Genomic DNA, 18,107 nt, shown 5'->3' on the forward strand with positions numbered 1-18,107 from the left:
TTGGATAGCAAAGGAGACACAGCAACTAGCAAATACATGCACACCACATTATCACTGCAATCAAAAATGCTAATACCCATCTATTATATTAGATTATCACACAATTAGCAAGGCAAACCTTATGCAGTCTAGCTTCATGCTCTGGTCATGGTCATGAATATGTCAGGTCCCTTGCTCATTTCTACCAACTTCGGCTTGCCCCAGTTTCTTCTTCTTCTTTCGTTAGCCAGCCATCTAAAACCTGGCCACCCAAGTGAGCGCTGTGGACGACGAAAGTGAAAAGCACAAGTGAGCAGTAGCCTATTTAGACATACAACCATAATATGTGTACATGTTTATATATTTCTATCTGATAGCATTTTAAAGTTAATCGATAGTTCATCTTATTTTGATAATTCAGATAACTACCAATAGGGGGCACCAAAGTGGAATAAATTCTCCACACACACATCACTGAGTTTTATCATTGCATTGTTTGCTTGTGTTTGTAAATAAAACAATATTGCCTTATTAACCTTACTGCTAAAAGACACATTCACATGAATTGGCCTGAGAAAGCCTCATCTGCCATTCAAGAATTGCTATCATGTTTTCCAAGTCCAAAAATTTTGAGCTTGGATTAGGAGTTGAATATTTGACTTTCATGCAGCAGATGATCTATTCTTTGATGTCTGATAATGTTTGTAGCTTTTTTTATGGCCTTGAAATTCAAACTTACTTGAAGGACTGAAATGAAACTATGCAGTCAGCTTCACCCCGAAATTGGTCCAACTGCCTCTGCTCTGAAGAAACCGTAATATGCCAGATACCACTGTGACACCCCCCCACTGATCCAAGCTGCTGACGAACCAAAGTTTCCACTGTGTTGCTATTTTAGGAATCAGAAACGATTCTATGGGGAATAAGAGGGTTTTCCATTGTGACCTCCCAGGTGGCATTTGGGGAGAGAGGTCAGGGGGTCACCACCCCGTTTCAGTGGGAAAAAACACAAGGGAACCCCCAGGTGCTATGTGATAACGTAAATGCCACGGCCTCCTAAGTATCATTTAGTAAGAAATAATGAAGTGTGTGAAAGACAGAAAGCTGATTATTGACTATTTAACTAATCTACAAATATATAATTTTCAGTGATTTATATAAAAGGGATAGAATGTATTATATGCATATAAAAAGAGACGTAATATTAGCAGAATGTTAAATTACAGAATCTGAGGTCTCTCGGTGTGTTTGTGGTTCTCTCTTTGACAGGATCTCACAATAAAATGTGACTCTCGTCTTCTTCCAACACTCTGGGCGATCTCTCCAACATTCCTTCTTGTTTGTCGTCATGGTGCCAGCAGGAAAGCCCCGCTATATAAGGTCCTCCTCTCCGGGGTCCTGAGCCAGAACGACAAAGAGAGTACAACCTTCTGCAAGCTACGCCACAGCACAACGGAGAGGAGGGAACATTCAACCCTGAACCAAAGGACTGAATTCAGCTCCTGAAAAGACAACTCAACACGTCCTTGACTGCAGATATTTTTTACTCTGCTCTACTTAACATGAACATGTCCAATTTTTCAGAGAAAGCTCTATTTGTCCTTCTTTTTACAGCACAGGTAAGAATCATAACCTTAACTGAGGATCATTGTATCACTTTCATTTAGACAATTTTTATATTGTATCAAAAGGTTTTATTTAATGGCAGCTAAACAACAAATATCTTTCAGCAAATAATTGTTCAGATTGGAAGACATAAGGACAAAGTTTCATGAATTATGACCATCTGTAATCATACAGTAAAGCTTTAAAATGTATCCTTATTCAGTAGAAACATAATTTCTATACATTCTAGTCTTTTTGTCCTCATTGAACATTAACAAGTAAATATTTTTTATTAGTTTAAGTTTAAGTTTTTGTTTGTTATTCTGCTAATTCTAAATCTTATTTCACAAAATAAATGTATGTAATATGAAACTACTTTACTAAGCCAGTTGTCAATAATCATTACCATGTATTGCTTTACTGAGGATGACATCCAAGGTCTATAGTAAAACATTGATATTGATTTTCTTCCCCACCCAGGTGTTTACAGCAGTCTGGTCCCAGATGTGCCCTCGGAGATGCCAGTGCCCCAAAGAGCCCCCCATATGTCTCCCTGGGGTGCCTCTGATCCTGGACGACTGTGCCTGCTGCTTGGTGTGCGCCCGTCAGAAAGGACAGGTCTGCTCTGAACTGAACCCCTGTGACACACGGAAAGGGCTAAAGTGTGACTACACAGCCGACGTCCACAAAAGGACTGGTACCTGTGCAGGTGAGTGTCTCTGTCCTGGTCACTAACGACAACAGTGATTGATATTTTAATAAGAAACCATTCTGAAAAAGATAAAAACATTCTCCCGTCTTTTTCTATTTCCTCCAGCTCGTGCGGGAGATGTGTGTGTTTTAGATGGCACTGTCTATCAGGACGGCCAGACCTTTTTCCCCAGCTGTAAGTACCAGTGTTTTTGCCGTGATGGACAGATCGCCTGTTTGCCGCGCTGCAACGTGGATGTGATGCTGCCGGGGCCAGACTGCCCGATGCCAAGAAGGGTCCAGTTACCTGGAGAGTGCTGCGAGAAGTGGGTGTGTGAGCCCCAAGCAGAGTCCAGCGCACTGGGAGGATTTGCCATGGCAGGTGAGAAGACTGGAGATAAGATGATGATGATGATAAGATATGAGATATGAGACCATAAAGACAGATATACACACAATTGTGTATTCATCTTTGATGTTGGTGTCACTCCAGTGTGAGGCATAAAGTTAAAAGGTTGTGTACACTTCTCTGACCTTCAGGCTGAGGGAGCAGGACTCTGAGTGAGGCAAAAGGAAAACAGATAAGGCATGATAAGAGGAGAGGAGGAAACACAGAGGAAAGAACCAGTGTTGTCACTTAAGTTTGTGATATGAAAAAAATGTTGCACTTAGGTTAATGCAAACACCAGTATGTCAGAGATCATGATGTCTTCAGGTTTTCTCAGAACAGCTTAAGAGAGGGTTTGTCTTTCGAGGGAAAGGGAAAGTAACAAACACTTTACTGATATGAGCATGTGAATTACCCTAAATATCATATTATTATAACAATTGTAGATTAATTCTTGGCCACTTTCACGCTTTTTTTTTACTTTACTTTTCTTCACTTTTTTACTTATTTGAGTTATGTGAGCTGATTTCTTTCTCCAGTCTAACCCATATTCCTCTCTCCCTCTGTGTGTTCCTCTAGCTTATCGCCAGGAGGAGACAGTGGGCTTTGACAACTGGGACCCCAGTCTGAACTGCATTGAGCAGACCACCGAGTGGGGCGCCTGTTCTCGAACCTGCGGCGTGGGGGTGTCCACCAGAGTGACCAATAAAAACCGTCGGTGTGAGATGGTGAAGCAGAGCCGGCTGTGTATGATCAGACCCTGTGATGACCAGCAGGATCAGAGACAGATGACACTGCTCTCACCAAAGGTACTTTTTGGGATGTTTTTTTTTTGGTTACTGTATTATTTATGTATATATTACACTTTTTTACTCAGGCTAATGTAGTTTTTGTTAAGTACCAGGGCCAGAATAACTGCACCTAGTGTCATTCCTTTTTCAGAGATATTGATATTGAGTCAGTAAATAAATCTTTCTCTCCTCACAGAGAGGCAGCAAGTGTCAGAGGATGGTAAGAAGTGACACAGCCATCCACCTCTCCTATAAAAACTGCACCAGCGTCCAGGCGTACAAGCCTCGCTACTGTGGCACCTGCATAGACGGCCGCTGCTGTACCCCCCACAGAACCAAGACCGCCCTGGTGGATTTTCAGTGTACCAATGGTAAAACTGCCAAGAGGCCTGTCATGGTGATCCTGACCTGCGCTTGCCACAGTAACTGCCCCCGGGACAACGCTGTGTGGCAGCCGTCAGAGCTGGGATACAGTGGCATGAGGTCATAGGTCAGAGAGTCAGTGTGTAAATTCAGGGATTCCTTGAGTTGGGATGAAGGACGGGACGGGACGATCCTCTTCTTCATAATTATGAGTTGCATTGACTCTAAACTTTACATTAAAACAAGACAACAACATAATATATCAGCATGATCAGTCCTAAAACTGCACAGTATATCATCATATAATTTATAACATGTCCACATTGCAATAAGTTCTGATTATTATAATCAGAAACAAGATAGTCATCTTGTATTAATACAATGAACATCTTCTTTTAAGGAGGAGATAATGGAGAGGTAATAATCTCTCTATTGACAGAGGGATTTAATTGTGTAACATCCTGTGGACAAATTAGTGTCATTCATTCGTTAAGTAAAGCACTTAAACCTTGAAATAAATTGACTCTCTCCGCTTCTGGAGATAAAGTAGAATAAACCATGAGCCACTCAGAACAGACTTTGTTTGGACAGTGGTTTGTAGGGGTTCATCTTTCTGTATTTACGGGAGATTGTGGGAGTTTAGCTCATAAAGTTGAAATTGGATGAAGGTGCACAGGAACTGGAGACATGCAGCATCACAACCCAATGGTGTGAAATGCATTTGAATTGGCCACTCAGCCAGAAATGTTTTTTTTTTTAGACAAAACACATTAAACCGCATTTTGTCAGAATTTTGCTGAGCTTTAACACTTTGTCAAACAAACTAATCCTCTTTTTTGCATGAATAAAGTAGAGGGCAGAAGAAAATTGAGGATTATAAGGTGAGCTGTTACCTTCTACTGCCGTGGAAAAGTTCCAGCTATTGGACACATTTTTGAAATAAGTGGCCTGTGTATTTTGACCTGGTCTGAACCAAGGACTCAAGCTATGAAAGAGAGGTCACTTTGATGACTTGGTGTAATTTCTAACATGTACCTGACATCTCCCTCCTGGTGCGAAATGTGTAATGTCTAGATTCCTTCAATAAATGCAAATGTATGTTGTTTCTTTGTTGCTCTAGAAATGACAATAGTTCTCTGTCTGTTAGTGGTAGTGCACATAAGAATGGCTATTTTATAATGACAAAGGTTTTGTAAATACTTGCTGTATAGCTTATTTGATTGAGTGTGTATCAAATACACAGCGATAATCGGTAACAATGTAAACATGAATTGTATATATTGGTTTTTTTTCTTACTTATTTTAATTACGTATATACTTAAACTTCACACTGCTTGTGTTGAAACAATGCTGTAAAAGTCACGTTTGAAAATAAATGTATATGTTTTTTTCTATCAAAGGTTGAATCTCTTTATTGACATAAACTATTTTTTTCATTTATGATAGTGATGGTACTTTAAAGTGGTATCAAGCAAGAAGTGCATATATCATGTTACAGTCCATTGGGCTGATAAAAGGGGGTTGATGATTTGTATGTAAATGAGTGGTAGCTACAGACTGAGTTTATGAAGTGAATCAATAAGGAAATACCACTTAGATTTTCCACAGGATAATAGGAAAATTAAAAAATAACATAGCTTTAATGAAGATTTAACTTTTGTTTGCTTGGTGGCTGATCATACATCACACTGCTATGTTACAAATGTAGTTCTCATGGATGTGTTATGTAGGTTTTAGGTCAGTCAAATGTATGACAAGTGTTACCTAACACTAACAACATGGCTGCTCTACATTTATCAGTGCTGGAGACTTGTCACCTTTCTTAGACTTTGTGTGGCCAATGTCTTTGGTCCAAGAACTGCTATCATATTGTTGTCCTTTCTAATATAATAATAGATATATAATCCCTTTCACTATAAATGAATGCACATCTTGTGAGTTTTTCACATCTGCATTTGGAGTAGACCTCTTCCTGTGGTTTTGCTTTTAACAGTCTGGGATGGTCATGTCTTCAAATGGGACCCAGGAGCTATGAAGCCCACAAGGCCTCACTGAGAGTGGGTGGTCACCTTTGACCTCTCTCAGTGAACCCCACCTAAAGGGTCACAGAGGAAAACTCGTCAATCCCCAGTAGAATTGCTCCTGCTCCCTAAAATAGATCCTCAGTGGAAAGATTTAACTCATCAGAAGCTTTGAATCAGTGGGAGACTGACACTGTGGTCCACACATCTGGTCTGTTATGGTTTCATGCTAAGCACAGGTGTGTGGTCACGTTACATTATGGTTATGTTTGTGGATCTAGGATTTGAAGCTTGTTCTCATGTTGCACTTACTGTTAAGATAATACGTTAAGATTACAGAGTCAGCTATAGTATGTTGAAAACATGAGAAAGACAGACACTTGTGGCGCGGCCTCTGGCAGTGATGGTCTGTCTAACACACTGGTCTAAACTGAAATATCCAAACAATGGGTGGAATGCAATGGAATTTTGTACAGACGTCAAACATTATCTTTGAAACACCGGCATGGTAGCACCACCACTATAAGCTCTTAACATGCTGACATGAAGACCTTTGTCTTCAAATTTGACCATCTCATTAACTACTTAAAACGTCATACTGTGGTGAGGTATATCTGAGATAGTATTGTATAATGCATCATTTGTTTAAATAATCACTGATTTTTGGAGACACTGGATTAAAGAGTTTCAGTCAAACCACCCGTATGATTATGTTAAAAGTGTATGTGTGTGTGATACGTTTCATTTTCCTTAACTGTAGAGCTGAGTATCAATCCGGCTCAGTGAGGCTCAGTTAGGAGCCACACTGTGGATTTTTCCAACTGCCGGACTGAGAAATGAAATGATCTGAATGAGCTGCAGTTTAAACTTACCAACTGTTGTGTTTCTAGGCCATGTTTTCTTTGACGCCTCCCTGTCTGAATTACGGGCTGCTGATTGAAGCTGAGACAGAATACTGTGCAGAGACATTTTATAACTCTCAGTTTGTCTGTTGAATTACTGAGGAGGAATGTTAAAACTGTTTTTTTGGTATGAGTGGGATGACAGATGTGCACAGATGCTGGCACTGGTCTGAAAAAACCTGACAGCAGGTTTGTCAGTTAAACCACAGACAACGTGGTATTGGAATTTTTTTCAAAGATTATTATGTTCAGCAAGTAATATCATACGGTATATCCTCACAATGCAGAGTTGATACCAACAAGTTGAGCAAACAAGATTTTAAACTCCATCAGATTCCAGGTTCAAATAATTCTATTATATAACACATGTGACCAGCTGGTGGTGTTTACTTGGTATTTAGTCTATTTACATATGAGCACTAATTAGCATTGATAGGAATGTGTTCACAGGGATTTATTCGGGAACAAAAGATAAAAGTGTAATTCTGATGGTGACTGATAAAAAGTAATTTACATAGACTTTGCATTGATGTAAATGCTTACAGTAAATCATAAGAGGGGCATGACTCCAATGCGTGATTGTGACACAGTAGCTATACGGGTTAATTTATCCAAGATGTTTTTATCTTATTATAACACTTTAAAGTCTGATATCATGTCCTCCTGCAGCAAAATATATGTTTTTGTGTGCACAGTGCCTGTCTGTCTGTCTGTCTGTCTGATTCAAACACTAAAAGCGACTTAAATGTGAAATTGTCTGTAAAGTCTCAGTTCTGGGTTAATGGGTTAACCTTAATGGGTTAAGATGGTATCAAAGAGTGCCTAAGAGTTGGCACATATAAATGTTTACTTTTTGTAATCTCTGTCTGTATTGACTGGGGAGTGAACGCTTTTTGTATGAGATGAATAGATTGCTCCCTCTAGTGGTGCATTTCAATAGAGCCTCCGACACCATCCTCACTACATTGATTCTCTGTAACAAAATAGTGAAATCTCACTCTGAACACTTCAGCAGACAGAAATAAATTAGATCTTCTAATTGTTTGAATGCACTTCAGAAATGACACAACACAATCTTTCTATTGAAGCAAAACTTTATGTAAATCCATACTGTGTCTCATACACAGAAAATTTAGCAGTGGCAAAACAAGCACACAGAGTTATAATAAATGATTAAATATTGTCATTTTGCTACACACAATAACATATTGTAAATGGAAGGAATCACTGGTTTTAACCATCCCTGTTTCTATAAGTACTGTACATCCACCACTGTACCAATCTTTTTAGTCAAGTCAAAAGTGTTTATTGTCATTTGTACAGTGGAAAGGTGAGTTTCCCTGATAATGACATTTTTACTTTGCTATCCACATCACAAAACGCCAGCAATTATAAAAACTAGGTATAAAAACAGACATTTAAAAAGCAACAATAATACTGTATAACAACAACAAGATGTGATGAAACATTTTTTTTAAACTTACTTTTCTGCAAGGCTTTTGTTAAATACAAAATAAGTGCACTTACAAAAATAAATGCTAAGACAGGTATAAAAATAAACATGCAATTTCAAATATCATGTCCAAAAAATCACTTTAAAAGAAGGTAATTATCTCCAGTTGAACTGAGCTCTTACTCTGTAGGTCATTTATGGGTCTGTAGGCTGATAGCTGTACATGCTGTGGTTTTCTAAAATATCCCAAAACTGGACTTATCATAATCAGATCTTACAGACCTCATCTGTTTCAACTCTGGACAGTGTGACAATCATTTTTAAAATACCCATATCAGAAACAGAGCAATGAGAGTAAAAATCAGGCTAAAAAACTCGCGAAATTTTTCCCACTTGGTTGAGTCTTTGGCAGGTGAGAGGACCAGAGGGGCACAGTTCACACCACCCTCAGGGAGGCCAGGGCTGAAAAATGGGTAGATTTTCTGATTGAATAAGCAGCCGGTAAAAGAGTAGATCAGAGTCGCAGTATCCACGTCATAGAAGGAGAGCAGTCTCTTCTCATAATCTACAAACACTCCGATCCTCTCGGGTTTCTTTGTCAAGGAGAGGTTCACAGTGGAGTTATTTAAAGCCGTGAGTTTGGTGTTGTTCCTCAATCTAATGATCCAGACTCCATTCTTGGGGTTTAGTGTGAGCGTCTTCTTCCCTCGTACCGACTCTCTGACCACTCCTAAATCCCAGCCAGTTTTCCGAACGGCCTGAACCTCAAAGTAGAACCTCCCTTGAGAAAAGCCCTTCTTTCCGAGGACGTAGGCATATCTGTTGAATTTGTGTGGGACTTGATCGCAAAACCACCAAACATGAGAAGTCTGCACTTGTTTCGAATCCGCTGAAATCAGGAGCAGATCGCTTGCACTGCACGGGTCAAAGGTCACGTCCACTGTGTACTGCTGTCGGATTGCATCCAACTTAACGCCTTCAGGCAGGGCCTCCAGATCGACGTCCGTGTGCAGCGATTTCTTCACTGTGTCAGTTTCTTCATCAAGGATTTTTCTGCAGCTCAGCCTGAATTGTTGACTGGCTCTCTCCGTCTCTTTGGTGAGCGTCACCTCCAGGTTCACTATAGCTCTCTTCACATCCTCCACATGGTGCTGCTGACCACCGACACTGACGTCAGACCAGCTCTTAGTATGTGGAGAAGCAAAAGACAGGAAGTTCTTGATGAGCTGGAGGTGGTCTTCGGTTTGTGAGATCTGCTCCAGCTGACTGTTGCTCTTCTCTAGCTGATTGATTTCCCTCTCCAGCTCCTTGAGCAGCACATCAGCCTGTCTTTGTGCTGCTCTGTGCTTCTCCTCAATCGCACTCACCAGCTCAGCCATGTTTCGCTGTATCGAGGCTACCATTGTACTGAAGACCTGAACAGCATCTTCCACTGCTTCTTCCTTATCTTTCCGCTTGGTCTCCCCGACGTCTTTTATCTCCTGAACCTTCTTTCGTCGCTCTTGTATCATTGCCTGTAGTTCCAACTTTTTCAGCTCAAGTTCAGCCTTCTTGTTTTCATACTCCTCCTCCAAAGGAACGATATGATGAGTGCTATGTTCTGTACACATGTCACAAACACGCGTCATATCATCCCTACAGAAGAGCTTCATAATCCAGTTGTGTTTCTTGCATGTCTCATTCTCCAGGTTCGGCACAGGATCAGACAGTTTGTGTCTTCGTAAGGCAGCAACTCTCTGATGAGACTCGAAGTGTGTCTCACAATAAGATGCCAGACATACCAAACAAGTTTTATATGCTTTGAACTTGTTTCCAAGGCAGACGTCACATGGCACCTCTCCAGGTTTAACTGGGACATCATTTGTAGAGATGACTCGATGCTTCTTGAAATGCTCCACAACCTCTCTGAATCCCGTGTTGACACAGAGTTTGAGCCCTTTGTTGAACTTCTTGTTGCACAGGGGACAGAGACACTGGTTCTTGCCTTCCCAGTGTTTGGTGATGCATGACATGCAAAAGTTGTGGCCACATGGAATAGACACAGGCTCGGTGAAGACATCCAAGCAGACCGAGCACAGGAACTGATCTTCAGACAGGAGAGTATTGACTGAAGCCATATCTGGAGAAGAAAACATTCAATGACTTATTCCTTTTGTGTCTCCTATAGAGTTACCAGTATGAGTCACACGGAAATCGTACTGTAGTTGACACGATTCACACAGGACAGAACCTGAATAATTTTAATACACAGCATCAACAAATGCCCTATTTAAGTCTTGTTAAATTCAAGAGTCACTTCACCTTTGTAGTAGATGCTCAGCTCTGCCGCTTCTCTTCATACACGAATGCACAAACAAAATGTGTTTACCAGTTGTTGTGGTTTGTGCTGTAGTACAAGTTTCACTTCTCTGTAAATGATACAACAGAGCTCCTCCTCCCTTTGATACTCCTCCCATCCTACATGACATTAACCCTTTAGCACTTGACCCTTGTACGAAATATGACTCAAAGAAATATGCAAAATAAAGCTAGCAATTCGTAATTACTTAATGCTGTGGTCCATTTAGTCAGTTTTGTGTGTTACAGTGTAAATACAGATCCACTCAACTAAAACAACATCTGTCATGCATTTGTGCCATTAACTCAAACAATCAAAGCAAAGGAAATTCATCTCTGAATCAAGTCTGCTGGTGCAAAGGAATCTGTTAGGTCTCTCAGGAAGTGAGGAAGATTCAAAGGAATGTTATCTCATTGTTTAGCTGAGACACAGTAAATGACAATTACAGGCGCTTTTACCAGAGGAGTCACCACAACAGCTTGGCCATGTTTTAATGTTCAGTCATGAAAGTTATTAAAACAGCTGAAAGCAGCTAAAGATAAAGATGGGATAATTAAATGAATAGCCTACATGTTATTCCAGAGAGAGGACGGTCAGAAGAAATCCGATGCTCAAAGTAAAATGTAGATGAAGGGATTACAAAGGACTCAAAAACTAAAGTTGTGTTTTTCCAAAGCAGCATCTGTCATAAACCTAATGGTCCAAATGTCTTTTATAAATGACATATTTTGCTGACACAGCGGTACCATCCACACATCTTGGATGACTGCAGGTCATATAAGTATGTTTAAATTAAAAGAAAGTGACAGGCCGAGGATGAGGCATTTGGAGAAAAGTTTTCCACTAGAAATGAAAGCTAAACATGGCGGAGACCTAGGCCCTGTCCTTATCAAATGCATTGATCTTGGAAAGGAATTGAAAAGGGCAAGTGCTGGTGCAGGTGGATGACTTCAGATACCTTAAAGTAGTAGATGAAGAAGACACTTTATTTATACAGCACATTTCCTGTCAGAGAAAACTCAATGTGATTTACAACATACACAAACCCAAACCCAGCAAAGCAGAATACAAAAATACAAATAAACAGAGCAATATATCAACAGAAATATGTATGTTGGTGAGTCGACACTCCTTTCTGAACAGTGACTTGGTGTACAATAGTACCCAGCGGCGCCTCTCTCTCAAACTCATCAATCACTTTCATTTCATGACCAGCTGGAACTTTCTCTTAAAAAGAAACAAAATTTTTCTTGGAGCATAGAGCCATATAATCATGCAAGTAAGATAACGGACACAGCCCAGCCCTCATATCAGAAGTGTGCAGGCAATACAGGACTCTTCACACACCCTCCATAACTCATTGCAGCTCCCACCATCAGGCTGCTGTTTATATTTACATTCATACTTTTGGCAGACACTTCCATCCAAACCAACCTACAAGCGATCACTTCAGCTTTAGTGCAGTAGGAACCCTTGCTTTAACAAAGTAGAAGTGCAAGGAGATCAGATAAAGAAGAGCATCGAAGGTGTTGTTATCAAAACCCACCAAACAGATGTATTGAGAAAAGAAAATCTAACATAAACTGCATTAAACACGATGAAAAAGCTTTGAGGGAGTTGGCACCTAATGACTCTCTACAGCAAAACTGTTCTTAACTATAGATTTTCATCTGATACAGTTACACAGTACAGTACAAATTTCAATGACCTTGTGACAGATATGGTTCTTTTTTTTCTCTCACTCTAAACCACACAAGATAAAGCTTGTCTCTAATAAATGAAACAGGCTGTAAGCTTCTGCAACACAACACTTACTGTTTCACATTCAAACTAAAAGGAGTTAAGTAATTAATTTACCAGATGTGACCAGGTGTTGACTAATAGAGTTCCTCTCTCCTGACCCTCTCTGAATCATATTTGTATAAAAAGTGAGTGAATTGCTCCCTCTAGTGGTGTATTTGAATAGAGCCTCGGTCACCATCGCCACTATAGTGATCTCAGTTAAATCTTCTTAAACCAGTAACATCCTAGTAAAATCCCACTCTGCACTTGGGTGTAAGTAAGTAAGGGTGAGAACACACTGATACCACTTCAGCAGGCTGAGGCAATGCAGATCTGTGAATTTTTCATTTCAGAAATGATTAACTAATATAAAGGAATGAGGAAATGTAACTCACTGTGTCAGCTGGGATTAGAGAAACCACAGGTGGCTTCAGGGGCAAAACTCTGTCCATGGTGCTGGAACAGGACAGACACAGTAAACCATCACACACATGAAATTCACTGGTAAGTGTAACCTCCTCTTATCATCTGACAGAGCATCTACTGTAGTAGCTGTCTTCATAAACAAGAAAAACCACATATTAGCAAACATCCTGCTTCTATCCTTTGACCAACAAACCAGCTTTAACCAAATTACTATGAAAACATGATTGACATTATGAGTCAAATGATTACAAAAGATTATCCCAATGAACAAACATTAAACTCATTGATCACTTTAAAAAAAAATAAAATTATGCAGCAATATGGCAATGCATATTTGAGTTAAAGATCTCCCAAAAATCATGTATCATGCTGGAAGCATTTGCTACTTTAATACACAAATTGTCCTTACAGTATATGTAGTGGGGGAAAGTATGCACTAGTAGCACAAGTATAAGTCTGCTTGTGTGTCTGTTGGGTGTATTACTTTCTAGCTTTGTGTTGCTGTTTGTGCAGTTACCAGAGTTTGGATTTCTGCCTTGTTGTGTGTGTGCATTTGGGTCCTAAAATCCTCTGAAACAGTAGCAGATTGTTTGTAGTGCATGGGTCAAAAGTCATGTCCACTGCGTACTGCTGCCGGATCAGGTCCAACCTTCAGGCAGGGTCTCTAGATTGAGGTCTGTGTGGGGTGTTTTCTACTTTAGCTCTGTCTTCAAGGATTTTTCCACAGCTCACCCCGAGTTCTTGACTTGCTCTCTCTCCGTCTCTTGGGTAAACACCGCCTCCAGCTTCAGGATACCTCTCTTCACATCCTCCACACAGTGCTGACCACTGGTACTGGTGTCAGATCAGTTCCTGTGAGAGGGAGGTGAAGGACAGGAAGCTCTTGATGAGCTGATGGTCTTTGGTGTGTGACATCTGCTCCAGCCTAGTGCTGCTCCTCTGGAGCCCACTGACTTGGCAGGCACCAAACTTTGTCTTCGTGCTGCTTTCTGCTTCTACTCAGTCACACTCACCAGCCCAAGCCATGCTTCTTTATGTCAGTTCTAGCAAAGTACTGTTTGACCTTGACACTAACTGCTAATGCTCCAGTCGTGTCTTTTCTTTTGGTCTCGACTTTCCCTGAATCTTCCTTTGTTGTTTTTGTATCATATCCTGCTCCCACTGGGCTGACTGCTGGGACACATTGAACACAGCGGCCCAGGTGCGTCCCATCCTGCAAACTACCTGGTCTGCAGCCCTAGAGATGGAGAGCACAGCAACAGCAGATTGAACCAATCAGAGGGACCATCAAAATATCAAGAGGAGACATGTTAAAGCTAAAAAAACAAAAACCCTTTGATGTGTTGCTTTTCTCTGTGCAACAGTTGTTGCTATGAGTCTGACAAAGAAACCAGTAATGATTTTCACATAGATTTCAATGGAATTTGATTGTTTAGTCAAATTACATGAATCATTATTTTTATTTTTCTTCCTTTAACTCTATAAATGTTTGTTCGTGTTTTCTTGGATTTTAAATCAGCTACAAACTGAATGCCAGATTTAGATCAGGGATGTAATCTGGTTGTTTTTTGTTATATGTTATGTAATGTTAAGCATTTCAACCACTTTCTTACTGCTATACTCTCAAAAAGGTGACTGCAGATAGTGTAGACCTGCAAATATTGCTAATAATACTTTTGTGCATTATTTTTGTAAGACAGAATCAGTGTCCTAAACAAAGCTGGTTAATCTTTTCCTATGTTTCACTTCATGCAGATCAGTTGTTGAAACCACAACAAAAAGAACAGGAAAGCATTAATGAAGAGTGAGAAGGGACAAGGAAACAAAGAATTGTGGAGGTAGAGAAAGAAGCCAAAAGAGCAAAGATAGAATAAAGAGGATGACTGAAGGTGGAGCGGAGTGGGTGAGGAGACAATATTACTAAGGGGGAATAAAGTTTCTCCTATTTTTCTTTACACAGAAATAAATTGGGTCATGATATTCATTAGTAAAGCAATCTCATATGAAAACCATGTAGAAAGGAAGCCTGAATCCCCTCCTTCAGCAGCATCGAAGTGCTCTTGAGCAGGACACTTGACTCTCTTAATTACTCCAGAGAGCCTGTTCATGCACTAACAACACAAACATGTGTGTGACTGTGTGTTTCTGTGTTAGCACTGCCTGTCTGTGCAGCTGCTCCCTGTTGCAATGAACAAAAAATGTGTAATCAACAACACGCTGGCTGACTGAGGATTTAAAAAAGATTCATTAACAACCTTTAAATACCATCACCTTTAATAAGATTACATTCTTTGTTTGTTTGTTTGTTTGTTGTGAAGGTCATTACCACAACAAAGAATGTGCATTAAATCCAATTGCTCATTTCCATATAAAAGTAAAAAAAAAAATCAATTGTAGCTCCTACACCTCATTAAACCAAAAACATTTTTCCTATTTCTGTTTCTCTCTCAAAATAAATAAGCTAATCCCCTCTTCAGTGTAATTCACCAGTAATGATTCAGTGGTTTACAGGGCAGGCATGTGGCTCATTGCACTGAGATCCTGTATTAGCCTCTTTTCCCTTGATTACATAATTTGATTAATTATGACACATGCACTGGCATACACATATAAATATATAAATGTACAGTAAATGTACAGTAAATATATTATGTACAATCCCTTTATATCTCAAAATAATTACATGCATCATTTGATATAGGATCAAACTTAGACCAATCTTGCACTTTGTTGTTGATGTTGTTGCAGAAGCTGTAGCTACATGATTTATTTAATTTCAGCATGTTTGTTTGAGCCTTTTCTTCTTTTCTTTTTTTTTTTTATCAAAATACAATAATACACTACTGCACATCTAAATACATCCCAAAACCTTTTGGTAAACAGATTAATAGAAGACTGATAATATTTAGATTATTACAGTAATTTGATGGAAAAACTTTATTTCCCCCACGACAAGACATTAGCTACATCACTGCAGACATTAATGTGCAATATGTGATAGACACTAATAACACGCCTAGCATTTGCTTGTGTATCTAGAGAATGGGCTCTTCTTGGCTTCAGTGCTATGCCAGACAGATAAACATCCATTTAGTGTCACCAGTAGGTGTCGTAGCTACATTTCTAACAGATCAGTGTGCAGCGTGGTTTATCTCAGACGTTTGCTCAGTGAGGATCATGCCATGAGTCAAAGTGAAAGCTGTTGGAAGAAAACTCAAATGTAGAGCCAAGTGTTGCTGCATGCAAAATACTGAAGCCATACTTGAAGTCCCAGCAGCTGCTTGACGAGGTTTTTCCTCTAATATGACCAGCTACATGTCTCCTCTCAGCCACTGACGCACACACACACACACACACACACACACACACACACACACACACACACACACACACACACTGAAGGTGTCCTTATCATTATACAGTACACTAAATTACAGTACAGTACAGTACAGTACACTGTCACACTCTGAGTTCACTTGCGATCCAGTAGGACTGACACAGGATAATGATGTCCTTTGTAATAATAATAATAATGGCCTACTTATAATTATAATAATACAGAGAAAATATTTAGATATTCCATGTCAGTGCACCCCAACATTACAGACTTATCTGTGCTATCCTCTCTCTCTCTCTCTCTCTCTCTCTCTCTCTCTCTCTCTCTCTCTCTCTCTCTCTCTCTCTCTCTGAAACATCAAAACCGGCACAGGCGCATTCCTGTACGCGCGTAGCCGTTCTTACTTCTACAACGTGAACGCGAGCAGCAGAGAGGGGACTCGATGGGCATTTGACGACTAGAAAGTCAGCAGCTGTAGTGTCATCTTAAATTTGTCTATTTTGTATATTTAGCATGTTTTAGAACAGGAGCCCTTGTGAAGAGGTGTGGTTTTCTTTCACATCTCCAGCTCCAAAGAATGCACATTTCAAATTCTTTAAAAAAAAAATCTTTATATCCATGAAACAGATTTCCTTTTATGGCAGGCATTCATCACTACATTTTAATATCTCATGTGGCTGTGTATCATGGAACATATTATCATCATGATGCAAGTGAAAGTGATGATTTATTTTTTTATTTTTATTTAACCTTTATTTAACCAGGAATAATCCCATTGAGATTCAGAATCTCTTTTGCAAGGGGGTCCTGGCCAAGAAAGCAGCACAGTACATCCACATTTAAACATCAACAAAACAAACATAAAAACAGCTAAAACAATAACAGCAAATCGCATCAATACATTATAATCACCAGCTGCGTTCGGTGAGAGAACATGTGCATTCAGTAGTTAAATAGTCCTTGATCCTAGCTTTAAAATCTTCCATACTTGGGAGATAATCCAATTTAAGATGACTCTGTAATTTATACCAGGACGAGGGTGCAAATGCTTTGAAGGCACTTTCCCCAAAGACAGTCCGTGTACGAGGAATAGTATACATTATCAATCTATCGTGCCTGAGACGTGCTGGATTTCTGGCGCTTATTGTTACCTCTGCATCACTTGTCACGTCTCATAGTTGTGGGGAAATGATGAAGACTCTGTGTGCATGCAGGATCTGATGGGATCGGCTGACAGCGGGGGGAGCAAACTCCACCCAGCAGATAGGATCTCAAGCAGGCGGAGCGGAGGGCAGCCTGTGCCCAAAGGGCTCGGGCTGGTTGGTCCGGACGCTTGACAAGTCCCGCAGAAAACTTCTGAGGGGCAAAGTCCAGCCTGAGCGCGAGGGAGACGGGGTGGAAGTTAGTGTGTGTGAGTGTGTGTGAGTGAGCTGCGAACTAAGTCGCGTGTTATTTTAAAGACATGCTCAAAAGATGGCGGTGGTAATAGCGACGGGAGTTTCGGGCGCCTCTGGAGTGCAAAAAAGTGGATTTGTGGAGGTTTTGGTGCGGGAGCGGTGGCACAAAGTTTTGGTTAACTTGAACGAGGAAGCGCTCACGTTAAGCTGCGAGGAGAGCGGAGTTAACGACAGCGTGACCGACAGTGTCAACTCTAACGGCGTGGCCAATGGATCTTACCTGGACAACAACAACACCAACTCCAACAACGGACCCCAAACTGTGCGCTCCGCGTTCACGGAGCTCCCGGAGCGAGTGCCCGAGGCGATCGCCAACAGAAAGCGGTGCGTTAAGGTGACCAAGCAGGAGATCGGGGGGCTCGGCATCAGCATCAAAGGGGGGAAGGAGAATAAAATGCCCATCCTCATCAGTAAGATATTCAAGGGGCTCGCAGCGGATCAGACCCAGGCTCTGTACGTCGGGGACGCCATCCTGTCAGTGAACGGCATGAACCTGCGAGACGCGACCCACGACGAGGCTGTGCAGGCGCTGAAACGGGCCGGGAAAGAGGTGACTCTGGAAGGTATGGAGACTG

General features: G+C 40.6%; 3 protein-coding genes across 3 annotated transcripts in view; 2 read left to right on the forward strand and 1 right to left on the reverse strand.

Annotated features, from left to right (window-relative positions):
• The first annotated feature begins 1,394 nt into the window (after nucleotides 1-1,394).
• LOC310999269 (CCN family member 3-like) lies at nucleotides 1,395-4,630 on the forward strand. Its single transcript, XM_083989601.1, has 5 exons — nucleotides 1,395-1,598; nucleotides 2,065-2,293; nucleotides 2,402-2,656; nucleotides 3,242-3,471; nucleotides 3,650-4,630. The coding sequence occupies exons 1-5, from the start codon at nucleotides 1,542-1,544 to the stop codon at nucleotides 3,941-3,943; spliced, it is 1,065 nt and encodes a 354-aa protein (XP_083845727.1). The 5' UTR covers nucleotides 1,395-1,541; the 3' UTR covers nucleotides 3,944-4,630.
• A 3,307-nt stretch (nucleotides 4,631-7,937) lies between these two features.
• Nucleotides 7,938-12,720, reverse strand: LOC310999307 (E3 ubiquitin-protein ligase TRIM21-like). The gene is made up of 2 exons (XM_083989651.1): nucleotides 12,708-12,720; nucleotides 7,938-10,311 (listed from the first exon to the last, which is right to left on the reverse strand). Exon 2 carries the CDS (start codon nucleotides 10,307-10,309, stop codon nucleotides 8,513-8,515), a length of 1,797 nt encoding a protein of 598 aa, XP_083845777.1. The 5' UTR covers nucleotides 10,310-10,311; nucleotides 12,708-12,720; the 3' UTR covers nucleotides 7,938-8,512.
• Nucleotides 12,721-17,376: 4,656 nt separating this feature from the next.
• Nucleotides 17,377-18,107, forward strand: part of sntb1 (syntrophin, basic 1) — a 34,586-nt gene continuing 33,855 nt past the window's right edge. Inside the window, exon 1 of the mRNA XM_083990195.1 lies at nucleotides 17,377-18,095. Within this exon, the coding sequence (XP_083846321.1) occupies nucleotides 17,549-18,095 (547 nt within the window). The 5' untranslated portion in view covers nucleotides 17,377-17,548. The remainder of the gene's footprint in view (nucleotides 18,096-18,107) is intronic.

The sequence above is a fragment of the Trachurus trachurus genome, assembly GCF_905171665.1.
Source record: "Trachurus trachurus genome assembly, chromosome: 16".
Taxonomy (NCBI): Eukaryota; Metazoa; Chordata; class Actinopteri; order Carangiformes; family Carangidae; genus Trachurus; species Trachurus trachurus.

Excerpts from the sequence above, each read along its gene's own strand:
- LOC310999269 (XM_083989601.1), top strand. The coding sequence starts at position 1,542 with ATGAACATGTCCAATTTTTCAGAGAAAGCTCTATTTGTCCTTCTTTTT. Across the intron at positions 1,599-2,064 it reads TCCTTCTTTTTACAGCACAG|GTGTTTACAGCAGTCTGGTC; the intron begins GTAAGAATCATA and ends TTCCCCACCCAG. Across the intron at positions 2,294-2,401 it reads AAGGACTGGTACCTGTGCAG|CTCGTGCGGGAGATGTGTGT; the intron begins GTGAGTGTCTCT and ends TATTTCCTCCAG.
- LOC310999307 (XM_083989651.1), bottom strand. The coding sequence starts at position 10,309 with ATGGCTTCAGTCAATACTCTCCTGTCTGAAGATCAGTTCCTGTGCTCG.